This window comes from Oncorhynchus mykiss, chromosome 4, assembly GCF_057628025.1.
Source record: "Oncorhynchus mykiss isolate SJ-2025 chromosome 4, ASM5762802v1, whole genome shotgun sequence".
Classification (NCBI taxonomy): domain Eukaryota; kingdom Metazoa; phylum Chordata; class Actinopteri; order Salmoniformes; family Salmonidae; genus Oncorhynchus; species Oncorhynchus mykiss.
Window position 1 is genome coordinate 78,141,537 of NC_143025.1, and position 13,708 is coordinate 78,155,244.

Genomic DNA, 13,708 nt, shown 5'->3' on the forward strand with positions numbered 1-13,708 from the left:
TGTGTGTGTGTGTGTGTGTGTGTGTGTGTGTGTGTGTGTGTGTGTGTGTGTGTGTGTGTGTGTGTGTGTGTGTGTGTGTGTGTGTGTGTATATCCCTTCACGCTCCTAAGGAAGAGATGAGATTGCATTTATAGAGGAGCTCAGGGGTGCCTTCTGAAGTGACACACACACACATACCCACATACACTCACAGACACAGTGGTGAGTGTGTCTGGTAATATGCGGTGGTAATACGATGCTGATGTAGAGAGAACTGCTTTGTTAATGGAGAAAGTGCTCTGCTCTGTGGAATGTAGTGCTGCTCGTAACTCTAATGACTAATGTGCCTAATGAGAGCGCGAGATGTGTGGGAATGTCTCGTCTTGACACAGTAGGAAGAGAATAAATTAGTTAAATAATGTGGTTAACTGTCTTTAAAAGAAGAATCGGTTAAGTGTTTTGTGTGTGTGTGTGTGTGTGTGTGTGTGTGTGTGTGTGTGTGTGTGTGTGTGTGTGTGTGTGTGTGTGTGTGTGTGTGTGTGTGTGTGCGTGCGTGCGTGTGTAGCGGGTCAGCTGGCAGGTAACTCGTCGGTAGAGATGTATCGGCAGGTCCTCCTGTCAGGTTGTCGCTGTATCGAGCTGGACTGCTGGAAGGGACGCACCACCGAAGAAGAACCTGTCATCACACACGGATTCACCATGACAACTGAAATCTCCTTCAAGGTAAACTGTCTGGAACCAGAGAGATAGTAGAGAGAGATGGAGATGGAGGGAGAGGGAGATGGGGAGGGATGGAGAAAGAGTGTGTGGAAGCGAGACAATGGGCATGGAGGAGGAGGGAAAAAAATAGGGAGAAGGGAGGGAAAGAGAGAAGGAAGGGGAGAGGGAGGGAGAGAGAAGGAAAGAGGGGAGAGGGAGGGAGGGAGAGAGAGAAGGAAAGAGGGGATAGGGAGGGAGAGAGAAGGAAAGTGGGGAGAGGGGGAGAGAGAGAGAAGGAAAGAGGGGATAGGGAGGGTGAGAGAGAGACGGAAAGAGGGGATAGGGGGAGAGAGAGAGAAGGAAAGAGGGGAGAGGGAGGGAGAGAGAGTTGAGAAAGACGGGAGAGGGAGGGAGGGAGAGAGAAAAGGAAAGAGGGGAGAGGGAGGGAGGGAGAGAGAAGGAAAGAGGGGAGAGGGAGGGAGAGAGAGAGAAGGAAAGAGGGGATAGGGAGGGAGAGAGTTGAGAAAGACGGGAGAGGGAGGGAGGGAGAGAGAAAAGGAAAGAGGGGAGAGGGAGGGAGGAAGAGAGAAGGAAAGTGGGGAGAGGGAGGGAGAGAAAAGGAAAGAGGGGAGAGGGAGGGAGAGAGAGAAGGAAAGAGGGGAGAGGGAGGGAGAGAGAGAGAGAGAAGGAAAGAGGGGATAGAGAGGGAGAGAGAGTTGAGAAAGACGGGAGAGGGAGGGAGGGAGAGAGAAAAGGAAAGAGGGGAGAGGGAGGGAGGGAGAGAGAAGGAAAGAGGGGAGAGGGAGGGAGAGAGAGAGAAGGAAAGAGGGGATAGGGAGGGAGAGAGAGTTGAGAAAGACGGGAGAGGGAGAGAGGGAGAGAGAAAAGGAAAGAGGGGAGAGGGAGGGAGGAAGAGAGAAGGAAAGAGGGGAGAGGGAGAGAGAGAGAAGGAAAGAGGGGATAGGGAGGGAGAGAGTTGAGAAAGACGGGAGAGGGAGGGAGGGAGAGAGAAAAGGAAAGACGGGAGAGGGAGGGAGGGAGAGAGAAAAGGAAAGAGGGGAGAGAGAGAGCTAAATATGGTTTGAGAAACAGGCAGACGGAGAGAAAGAGTTGCACGGTATTAAGTATTGTAGAGAGCAATAGGAGAGAGGGAGAGGAGGAAAGAAGAGAGCTAGACGGAGAAGAGATTGATTGATTGATAAAGGGAATTTAGTCTTTAGTGAGAGTACTATGGCTGAGTTTACACAGGCAGCCAAATTCAGATATTATTTTTTACTAATTGGTCTTTTTACCAAATCAGATCAGCTCTGAAAATATCTGATGTAATTGGTCAAAAAAACTATTTGTGGAAAAAAGGTCAGAATTGGGCTGCCTATGTAAACGCAGCGTAAGATCAAGAGAATGACACTGATTGAGAGTGAAATAGAAATGTATAAGTGGACTGATAGAGAAAGGGAATGAGAGAGAGGGAATGAGAGAGAGAGAGAGAGAGAGAGGGAATGAGCGGAAGATAGAGAGAGAAGGGGAAGTGTGTGTGTGAGAGAGATAGAGGGTAAGCTATTAAGTGTATTTACCCTCTTGCGTCGATATAAATGGTTGTAAAATTCACTTAACCACTTAGTCTTATGCTACTAAACATCCCTATCAGATGTTCAATGAGTCAACAAGCTCTACACCAGCGGCTCTCCAAATCACTGTACCAATCTTGTACTTCAAATATTCATAATAGATATTTTGCGATAGCCTGACCACCAGCCATTTTATATCTGTCATCAAATAAAATACAATTTGATCAGCGATCACAGTCATTGATATTTGATCCCATTGGTCATTGACCAGTGCTGACACCCTGTCTGTCTTCTCTATGTGTCTACAGGAGGTGATTGAGGCCATAGCAGAGTGTGCCTTCAAGACCTCCCCTTTCCCTGTCATCCTCTCCTTTGAGAACCACGTGGACTCGTAAGTCAGCAAATCTCAGGCCTGTGTGTTTACCTTGTTTGATGTCTTTGATAAATGTACACTCCAACACTTTTCCGATTTGTTTAACATCAGTTCAAACAGTGATTCCGGACCTCTGTATTCTATGGTTATGGTAGTGCAATTTTAGCTGCCATGCTTGCCACTCTTATGTATCGCGCTAATTAGCTATATGCTAATGTTAGCCACTCTTAAAGTAGGGCATTAACTAATAGCTACATGCTAATACCAGAGACGGAAGAGGAAGTGAGACACCCCACTCGCAGTTTTTTTCTGGTTCAATAAAAGTTAATGAACTACTCTGACCAGACCCAGCTGCTATAGGATTGGTGTCTATCTGAGACACACACAGTTAGTACACTGACAATTGTTTTCAATGGTAAAAGGCCATTCATTTATCACCATCTTTGCTAATACTAGTCACTCTTAAGTCAATAGTGACTCACTACATGCTAGCCACTCTGAAGCCATTAGCTGGCTAGATGAAAATGCAGCGAAGGTGGCTTGGTGAGCCACATTTTCATGTTTTGTGACCTTGCCTGAGCTGAAACCTGGAGACTTGCGTTAGCTCCCCAAGGACACCCAGATTCAAATCCCAATCGGTCACACTAACGCTATCAACTTCCGTAGCAAATTGCTAAATACCAACATTAGGCCACTGTGAGGTGATTGTAATGGTTGTAACGCTGTATGTGTGTTGCCTCCCAGGCCCAAGCAGCAGGCCAAGATGGCGGAGTACTGCAGGTCAATATTTGGAGACATGTTACTGACCGACCCTCTGGAGAAGTACCCTGTAAGACCCCTGCTTGCACAAACACTCATGTTTACACACTGTCAAACACACAGTTCAACACACCTCTATGACATGGACCAGTGAGTGTAACGTCTCTCTCCGCTCCCTCACCCCTGAGTGACCCTCTAAACCTCGTGTCAACTAAAACTACATGTTTACCTGTCTTTTTTGATCTCTCATTCCCTCTCTCTCTTTCTCGCTCTCCACTGCCTCTCCCCTCTTTCTCCCTCAGCTTTCTACCTCCCTTCCTCTCTATTGCTCTTTATCCAAACCAACCCTTTGAATCTGTCTGCAATCACAAGCACATGGTCCTCTCTCCCTACCAGTCAGCTATTGTGTGCTGTGTGTTTATATGTGTGCGTGTTGTGTTACGGGATGATCTGTAGACTGTGCTGCTTTTCTTATCTCCTTCCAGCCAGTTGCCATGGCTACCAGTCAAAGCTTGCATTGTCCCTTTGTGGAGGAACTTCTTGTCAGAGTCTATTCTGACATAACAACAATCACACACACATAAACACGCACAAATGCACTCATAAGCACACAGCAATGTTTTTTTTAAAGGCTGTAAATGAGACTGAATAAACTGTTTCACCGCCAGACAAGGCACCGCTGATAGCCAGGTGTCGCAGTGGTAAGGTGTTGGGACTGCGGTTGGCCATAACAGTGTGTCACCATGTTGTTTAGCGTTGTGTTGTGTAGTGGGTTTGCTGGCATGTATCAACAATTTTCTGTTGCTGCCAAATTCGCCACAGAGTGTGATTGATATGGGATTTTTAGGACATGGCCATTGGGGACTAAAGATGGTTGTAATGGAATGATTGCTTCCGGAAAGTTGCTCACAGATCAATGACCCTCTGTTGCTCCTGCAGCTCATAGGGATGTGTTACACTTCCTCCTCAGCCTGAGGTGGCACCACTTGCACTGCAGAATTGTTCACTTCAGTGGCGCCAACTGGTTAGCCGCTTCGGGAGGGTGGACTCATGCTAGCAAGGCAGAGGTCCTGGGTTTGAGCCTCGGTGTGAGCTGAATCAGGCGGAAGCAGTGCTGACTAAGCTAGAAGTGTGATGTTCTTTACAGTCCATTAAGCGGAAATGCTGCTCTGCTTTTTGGTGAGAAGTATCGTGTATGTGTTTGGATCAAGATGTTCTCTTAGTTGAGGATGAAAGACAACTGAAGACAAGTAGATATGGCAGATGCTCAGAAGTGTGATGCTGTTTAAAGCTGAGAAAGTTGGTAATTGTGTGTGTGTGTGTGTGTGTGTGATGCGTGCCTGTGTGCAAGCGTTTACCTACGTGTACGAGCGCTTGCATGCGATTGTGTGATGAAGCTCAGTGTCTTCTAACAGGCTAACCACGCTGCTCGCATAGCAAAATAAATGTACACATACAAGTTTTTCAATCATTGTACCCACACTGCTCGTGCGCATCAGCGAGCGGCTGCATGGATAGGCGGTAAAATAAAAATTGGTTCTGTTTGTGACCCAAGTCCAGCCTCTCCCATCTCCTCATTGGTTTTTAGGAGCATATACCCACGTGGGTGATTGAAAGATGAACTGAGGTCCACACTCCAGTCAGTTAGAGTAGTAATTCTGTAAAGTTGGTTGTAGTAATGCTGTAAAGTTGGTTGTAGTAATGCTGTAAAGTTGGTTGCCAACCGTCATATAAAGTCCAAAGAAGAAAAAGAAGCCTGAAGGAAGAGAGATGACTAGAAATGAACTTGATATACCGTTTTATCTGTGGATTAATTGTAGGAGTAGAGGACCTTGTGCATTTCAGCTAAAATAACAACCCAATGTTTATATCCCAGGACAAATTAGCTAGCAACTACAAGCTAGCTAGCTAAATTGCCATACATGTTTAATGCTTTTTGACCTGTCCCCAAATGAATATAATTGGCTCAGAGTTTGTTTTGATATTTCAACCTGCGTGTCCTGATCACTTCTGGTGTGGATGAACAAAATCAACGTGCGCGTGATGGTGGACGCACGCACGCGTCCGGTTTGGTCAGCATGTAACACTCCTTTATCAATGGGCATCAGCAGTGTGATCCAACAGAACAGAAGGGCATCACATGAATAAACCAGTGCTGTGTCTACTCAAGTCTGCTCTCCAGAGAGAGAGAGTGTTGTAAGCATACACTCCCACTCTCCCCAAAGGAAACCCCATTCTGGGGCGTAGAAAGTGTTGAAGCTTGTAAACTAAACAGTTGCTTGCCATCACAGCCTGTAAGAGCCTTATTTCATTCAGGTCACTAAGAAGCATTTTACACTATGACTGACCAACACCCTGTCATCATCACAAAACCAAGTTTGTTTTGAAACTATTGCCTAATACACACGCCCACCAACATCATCATTAGTAGGAACCTTGGTTGTTACTCTCAAGTAAAGAGTCTAACTCCCTCTCTCTCTCTCTACTATCTGTCTCTTCCCTCCCTCACACTCTCTCTCTCTCTCTCTCTCTCTCTCTCTCTCTCTCTCTCTCTCCTTCTATCCCTCTCTCTCTGTCTCTCCTCTCCTCTCCCCCCCTCTCTCACTCTCTCTCTCTCTCTCTCTCTCTCTCTCTCCTTCTATCCCTCTCTCTCTGTCTTTCCTCTCTCTCTCTGTCTCTAGTTGGAGACAGGGGTGCCCCTGCCCAGTCCAATGGATCTGATGGGAAAGATTCTGGTGAAGAACAAGAAGAAACACATCAAGACATCAAGTACCAAGAAGAAACTGTCAGAACAGGCCTCCAATACCTACAGTGACTCATCTAGTGTGCATGAGCCCTCTTCTCCCAGCGCAGGTATGGTTACAGTACACACACACACACACACCACACACACACACATACACACACACACACACACACACACACACACACACACACACACACACACACACACACACACGCAGCAGAAACACAAATCCCTTGTCGGCCATTGACAGACAGAGGATGTTTATTTGAATTATATTGGTGGGAGAATTGCTTGCCAATCATAAATCCGACATCTTATAGTAAGACCTGGCTGTAGTTGATCATTCATCACTTTCCTGGCCCTCTCCAACACTGAACTGTGTTTTTAACTACTTCATTTACTCATACCAGTGGAGGCTGCTGAGGGGAGGATGGTAATAATAGCTGGAACAGAGCAAATAGAATGGCATCAAACACCTGGAAACCATTATCATTACCATTACCCAACAGCTATTACCATGAGCTTATCCTCCCCAATGAAGGAGGCACCAACCTCCTGTGATTCATATCAACTCAGCAAAAAAAGAAACGTCCCTTTTTCAGGACCCTGTTTTTCAAAGATAATTCGTAAAAATCCAAATAACTTCACAGATCTTCTTTGTAAAGGGTTTAAACACTGTTTCCCATGTTCAATGAACCATAAACAATTAATGAACATGCACCTGTGGAATGGTAGTTAAGGCACTAACAGCTTACAGACGGTAGGCAATTAAGGTCACAGTTATGAACAGTTAGGATACTAAAGAGGCCTTTCTACTGACTCTGAAAAACACCAAAAGAAAGATTCCCAGGGTCCCTGCTCAGCTGCGTGAACGTGCCTTAGGCATGCTGCAAGGAGGCATGAGGACTGCAGATGTGGCCAGGGCAATACATTGCAATGTCTGTACTGTGTGTGTCCTTCTGTGCATGAGTGTGTCCTTCTGTGCGCGTGTGTGTCCTTCTGTGTGTGTGTGTGTGTCCTTTTGTGCGTGTGTGTGTCCTTTTGTGCGTGTGTGTGTCCTTTTGTGCGTGTGTGTGTCCTTCTGTGCGTGTGTGTGTCCTTCTGTGCGTGTGTGTGTCCTTCTGTGTGCCACACTTGGGGCGGCAGGTAGCCTAGTGGTTAGAACGATGAGTCAGTAACCGAAAGGTTGCTAGATCAAATCCCTGAGCTGAGAAGGTAAAAATCTGTCGTTCTGCACCTGAACAAGGCCGTTAACCCACTGTTCCTAGGCTGTCATCGTAAATAACAACTTCTTAATTGACTTGCCTCGTTAAATATAGGTACACACTGCCCCCTGCTGGTAGAGTCACAGACACATTTCATCCTGCGCGACAGCAGTCCATCTTGATCTCTGAAGCATTTCGCAGAGACTGGTGAAGGGAAATATCTCGGAACAGGCTCATTGTAATGGCAGGAATGGAAATGGATTCCTCTGTGTTTGAAACTGTTCCATCCATTCCATTACAATGAGTCCATCCTCCGATTTAAAAGTGACACCAGCCTCCACTGCATATACAGTATCACATAATGGTTATTGATTGTTTGCTGTCCACCAGGGTCGACCAACCTGGAGATGACCGAGTCCTCCCAGCCAATAGAAGTCGCTGGGCTCAGCCTCAGATCACAGGGAAGGAAGTCCATTGGTGAGCCATATGGGAAAGACTATAAGGACACAGCTACTCTTAAACCAACAAGCCAAAACTGAAAACTGAACCTGACTCTAACCTCATTTTTATAAATTCTGAAGCAAAATATGGTTTGGGTGTCAGGTGTGTCTTTATAGCCTTTTCCAAGCCATACCCTTGGTCTATACATGGAATTCTATTCCACATCAAGTAACTGATGCAAGCAGTAAAATGTGATTTAAAAAACAGATAAAAATACACCTTATGGAACAGCAGGGACTGTGAAGAGTCACACACACAGGCATAGACACACCTAAAGGGCACACACTTAATGTGTTATGAAATCTGTTGTGAAAGGTAATGTAATGTTTTTAATTGGATATAACTGCCTTAATTTTGCTGGACCCTAAGAAGAGTAGCTACTGCCTTGGCAGGAACCAATGGGGATCCATAATACATAGAAATACCTCATCAGACACTCCTCCTTTACCTGGTCCTAGAACAACCCTTAGTAGCCCTAGTTCTAAAATCTAGTCACTTCCTTAGTTTCTTCCTTCCCTTATTCCCTTTCTCTAGCTCCTTCCCTTAATTCCTTTTCCTACACCCCCTTTTCCCTAAGTGGCCCTACAGTAACCCCACTGAAAAGCTTGGTGGATCTATTTCCCTATTGCTTCCTGCTCCATCCACCCCCTTCATAAGTCTAACCCTGGGGCTTCCTGCTCCATCCACCCCCTTCATAAGTCTAACCCTGGGGCTTGCTGCTCCATCCACCCCCTTCATAAGTCTAACAATCAATCAATCAATCAAATTTATTTTATATAGCCCTTCGTACATCAGCTGATATCTCAAAGTGCTGTACAGAAACCCAGCCTAAAACCCCAAACAGCAAGCAATGCAGGTGAAGAAGCACGGTGGCTAGGAAAAACTCCCTAGAAAGGCCAAAACCTAGGAAGAAACCTAGAGAGGAACCAGGCTATGTGGGGTGGCCAGTCCTCTTCTGGCTGTGCCGGGTGGAGATTATAACAAAACATGGTCAAGATGTTCAAATGTTCATAAATGACCAGCATGGTCGAATAATAATAAGGCAGAATAGTTGAAACTGGAGCAGCAGCACAGTCAGGTGGACTGGGGACAGCAAGGAGTCATCATGTCAGGTATTCCTGGGGCATGGTCCTAGGGCTCAGGTCCTCCGAGAGAGAGAAAGAAAGAGAGAATTAGAGAGAGCATATGTGGGATGGCCAGTCCTCTTCTGGCTGTGCCGGGTGGAGATTATAACAGAACATGGCCAAGATGTTCAAATGTTCATAAATGATCAGCATGGTCGAATAATAATAAGGCAGAACAGTTGAAACTGGAGCAGCAGCACAGCCAGGTGGACTGGGGACAGCAAGGAGTCATCATGTCAGGTAGTCCTGGGGCATGGTCCTAGGGCTCAGGTCCTCCGAGAGAGAGAAAGAGAGAAGGAGAGAATTAGAGAACGCACACTTAGATTCACACAGGACACCGAATAGGACAGGAGAAGTACTCCAGATATAACAAACTGACCCTAGCCCCCCGACACATAAACTACTGCAGCATAAATACTGGAGGCTGAGACAGGAGGGGTCAGGAGACACTGTGGCCCACTCCGAGGACACCCCCGGACAGGGCCAAACAGGAAGGATATAACCCCACCCACTTTGCCAAAGCACAGCCCCCACACCACTAGAGGGATATCTTCAACCACCAACTTACCATCCTGAGACAAGGCTGAGTATAGCCCACAAAGACCTCCGCCACGGCACAACTTAAGGGGGGGGGGGGGGGGGCGCCAACCCAGACAGGATGACCACATCAGTGACTCAACCCACTCAGGTGACGCACCTCCTCCAGGGACGGCATGAGAGAGCCCCAGTAAAGCCAGTGACTCAGCCCCTGTAATAGGGTTAGAGGCAGAGAATCCCAGTGGAAAGAGGGGAACCGGCCAGGCAGAGACAGCAAGGGTGGTTCGTTGCTCCAGAGCCTTTCCGTTCACCCTCCCACTCCTGGGCCAGACTACACTCAATCATATGACCCACTGAAGAGATGAGTCTTCAGTAGAGACTTAAAGGTTGAGACCGAGTTTGCGTCTCTGACATGGGTAGGCAGACCGTTCCATAAAAATGGAGCTCTATAGGAGAAAGCCCTGCCTCCAGCTGTTTGCTTAAAAATTCTAGGGACAATTAGGAGGCCTGCGTCTTGTGACCGTAGCGTACGTGTAGGTATGTACGGCAGGACCAAATCAGAGAGATAGATAGGAGCAAGCCCATGTAATGCTTTGTAGGTTAGCAGTAAAACCTTGAAATCAGCCCTTGCTTTGACAGGAAGCCAGTGTAGAGAGGCTAGCACTGGAGTAATATGATCAAATTTTTTGGTTCTAGTCAGGATTCTAGCAGCCGTATTTAGCACTAACTGAAGTTTATTTAGTGCTTTATCCGGGTAGCCGGAAAGTAGAGCATTGCAGTAGTCTAACCTGGAAGTGACAAAAGCATGGATTAATTTTTCTGCATCATTTTTGGACAGAAAGTTCCTGATTTTTGCAATGTTACGTAGATGGAAAAAAGCTGTCCTTGAAATGGTCTTGATATGTTCTTCAAAAGAGAGATCAGGGTCCAGAGTAACGCCGAGGTCCTTCACAGTTTTATTTGAGACGACTGTACAACCATTAAGATTAATTGTCAGATTCAACAGAAGATCTCTTTGTTTCTTGGGACCTAGAACAAGCATCTCTGTTTTGTCCGAGTTTAAAAGTAGAAAGTTTGCAGCCATCCACTTCCTTATGTCTGAAACACATTCTTCTAGCAAGGGCAATTTTGGGGCTTCACCATGTTTAATTGAAATGTACAGCTGTGTGTCATCTGCATAGCAGTGAAAGTTAACATTATGTTTTCGAATAACATCCCCAAGAGGTAAAATATATAGTGAAAACAATAGTGGTCCTAAAACGGAACCTTGAGGAACACCGAAATTTACAGTTGATTTGTCAGAGGACAGACCATTCACAGAGACAAACTGATATCTTTCCGACAGATAAGATCTAAACCAGGCCAGAACTTGTCCGTGTAGACCAATTTGGGTTTCCAATCTCTCCAAAAGAATGTGGTGATCGATGGTATCAAAAGCAGCACTAAGGTCTAGGAGCACGAGGACAGATGCAGAGCCTCGGTCCGATGCCATTAAAATGTCATTTACCACCTTCACAAGTGCCGTCTCAGTGCTATGATGGGGTCTAAAACCAGACTGAAGCATTTCGTATACATTGTTTGTCTTCAGGAAGGCAGTGAGTTGTTGCGCAACAGCCTTTTCTAAAATTTTTGAGAGGAATGGAAGATTCGATATAGGCCGATAGTTTTTTATATTTTCTGGGTCAAGGTTTGGCTTTTTCAAGAGAGGCTTTATTACTGCCACTTTTAGTGAGTTTGGTACACATCCGGTGGATAGAGAGCCGTTTATTATGTTCAACATAGTAGGGCCAAGCACAGGAAGCAGCTCTTTCAGTAGTTTAGTTGGAATAGGGTCCAGTATGCAGCTTGAAGGTTTAGAGGCCATGATTATTTTCATCATTGTGTCAAGAGATATAGTACTAAAACACTTGAGTGTCTCTCTTGATCCTAGGTCCTGGCAGAGTTGTGCAGACTCAGGACAACTGAGCTTTGAAGGAATACGCAGATTTAAGGAAGAGTCCGTAATTTGCTTTCTAATAATCATAATCTTTTCCTCAAAGAAGTTCATGAATTTATCACTGCTAAAGTGAAAGTCATCCTCTCTTGGGGAATGCTGCTTTTTAGTTAGCTTTGCGACAGTATCAAAAAGGAATTTCGGATTGTTCTTATTTTCCTCAATTAAGTTAGAAAAATAGGATGATCGAGCAGCAGTAAGGGCTCTTCGGTACTGCACAGTACTGTCTTTCCAAGCTAGTCGGAAGACTTCCAGTTTGGTGTGGCGCCATTTCCGTTCCAATTTTCTGGAAGCTTGCTTCAGAGCTCGGGTATTTTCTGTGTACCAGGGAGCTAGTTTCTTATGAGAAATGTTTTTAGTTTTTAGGGGTGCAACTGCATCTAGGGTATTGCGCAAGGTTAAGTTGAGTTCCTCAGTTAGGTGGTTAACTGATTTTTGTCCTCTGGCGTCCTTGGGTAGGCAGAAGGAGTCTGGAAGGACATCAAGGAATCTTTGTGTTGTCTGTGAATTTATAGCACGACTTCTGATGATCCTTGGTTGGGGTCTGAGCAGATTATTTGTTGCAATTGCAAACGTAATAAAATAGTGGTCCGATAGTCCAGGATTATGAGGAAAAACATTAAGATCCACAACATTTATTCCATGGGACAAAACTAGGTCCAGCGTATGACTGTGACAGTGAGTGGGTCCAGAGACATGTTGGACAAAACCCACTGAGTCGATGATGGCTCCGAAAGCCTTTTGGAGTGGGTCTGTGGACTTTTCCATGTGAATATTAAAGTCACCAAAGATTAGAATATTATCCGCTATGACTACAAGGTCCGATAGGAATTCAGGGAACTCAGTGAGGAACGCTGTATATGGCCCAGGAGGCCTGTAAACAGTAGCTATAAAAAGTGATTGAGTAGGCTGCATAGATTTCATGACTAGAAGCTCAAAAGACGAAAACGTCATTTTTTTTTTTGTAAATTGAAATTTGCTATCGTAAATGTTAGCAACACCTCCGCCTTTGCGGGATGCACGGGGGATATGGTCACTAGTGTAGCCAGGAGGTGAGGCCTCATTTAACACAGTAAATTCATCAGGCTTAAGCCATGTTTCAGTCAGGCCAATCACATCAAGATTATGATCAGTGATTAGTTCATTGACTATAATTGCCTTTGAAGTAAGGGATCTAACATTAAGTAGCCCTATTTTGAGATGTGAGGTATCATGATCTCTTTCAATAATGACAGGAATGGAGGTGGTCTTTATCCTAGTGAGATTGCTAAGGCGAACACCGCCATGTTTAGTTTTGCCCAACCTAGGTCGAGGCACAGACACGGTCTCAATGGTGATAGCTGAGCTGACTACACTGACTGTGCTAGTGGCAGACTCCACTATGCTGGCAGGCTGGCTAACAGCCTGCTGCCTGGCCTGCACCCTATTTCATTGTGGAGCTAGAGGAGTTAGAGCCCTGTCTATGTTGGTAGATAAAATGAGAGCACCCCTCCAGCTAGGATGGAGTCCGTCACTCCTCAGCAGGTCAGGCTTGGTCCTGTTTGCTAGGATGGAGTCCGTCACTCCTCAGCAGGTCAGGCTTGGTCCTGTTTGTGGGCGAGTCCCAGAAAGAGGGCCAATTATCTACAAATTCTATCTTTTGGGAGGGGCAGAAAACAGTTTTCAACCAGCGATTGAGTTGTGAGACTCTGCTGTAGAGCTCATCACTCCCCCTAACTGGGAGGGGGCCAGAGACAATTACTCGATGCCGACACATCTTTCTAGCTGATTTACACGCAGAAGCTATGTTGCGCTTGGTGATCTCTGACTGTTTCATCCTAACATCGTTGGTGCCGACGTGGATAACAATATCTCTATACTCTCTACACTCGCCAGTTTTAGCTTTAGCCAGCACCATCTTCAGATTAGCCTTAACGTCGGTAGCCCTGCCCCCCGGTAAACAGTGTATGATCGCTGGATGATTCTGAAGTCTAATACTGCGGGTAATGGAGTCGCCAATGACTAGAGTTTTCAATTTGTCAGAGCTAATGGTGGGAAGCTTCGGCGTCTCAGACCCCGTAACGGGAGGAGTAGAGACCAGAGAAGACTCGGCCTCTGACTCCGACCCGCTGCTTAATGGGGAAAACCGGTTGAAAGTTTCTGTCGGCTGAATGAGCGACACCGGTTGAGCGTTCCTACAGCATTTCCTTCCAGAAACCGTGAGAAAGTTGTCCGGCTGCGGGGA

General features: G+C 45.9%; 1 protein-coding gene across 4 annotated transcripts in view; it reads left to right on the forward strand.

Moving 5' to 3' along the window:
• LOC110521072 (1-phosphatidylinositol 4,5-bisphosphate phosphodiesterase beta-1) overlaps nt 1-13,708 on the forward strand; it is a 241,742-nt gene that overhangs the window by 171,174 nt on the left and 56,860 nt on the right. For all 4 annotated transcript variants that reach the window (XM_036976058.2, XM_090233086.1, XM_036976056.2 and 1 more), the window contains exons 11-15: nt 545-702; nt 2,555-2,637; nt 3,364-3,448; nt 6,060-6,231; nt 7,720-7,806. In XM_036976058.2, the coding sequence (XP_036831953.1) occupies nt 545-702; nt 2,555-2,637; nt 3,364-3,448; nt 6,060-6,231; nt 7,720-7,806 (585 nt within the window). The remainder of the gene's footprint in view (nt 1-544; nt 703-2,554; nt 2,638-3,363; nt 3,449-6,059; nt 6,232-7,719; nt 7,807-13,708) is intronic.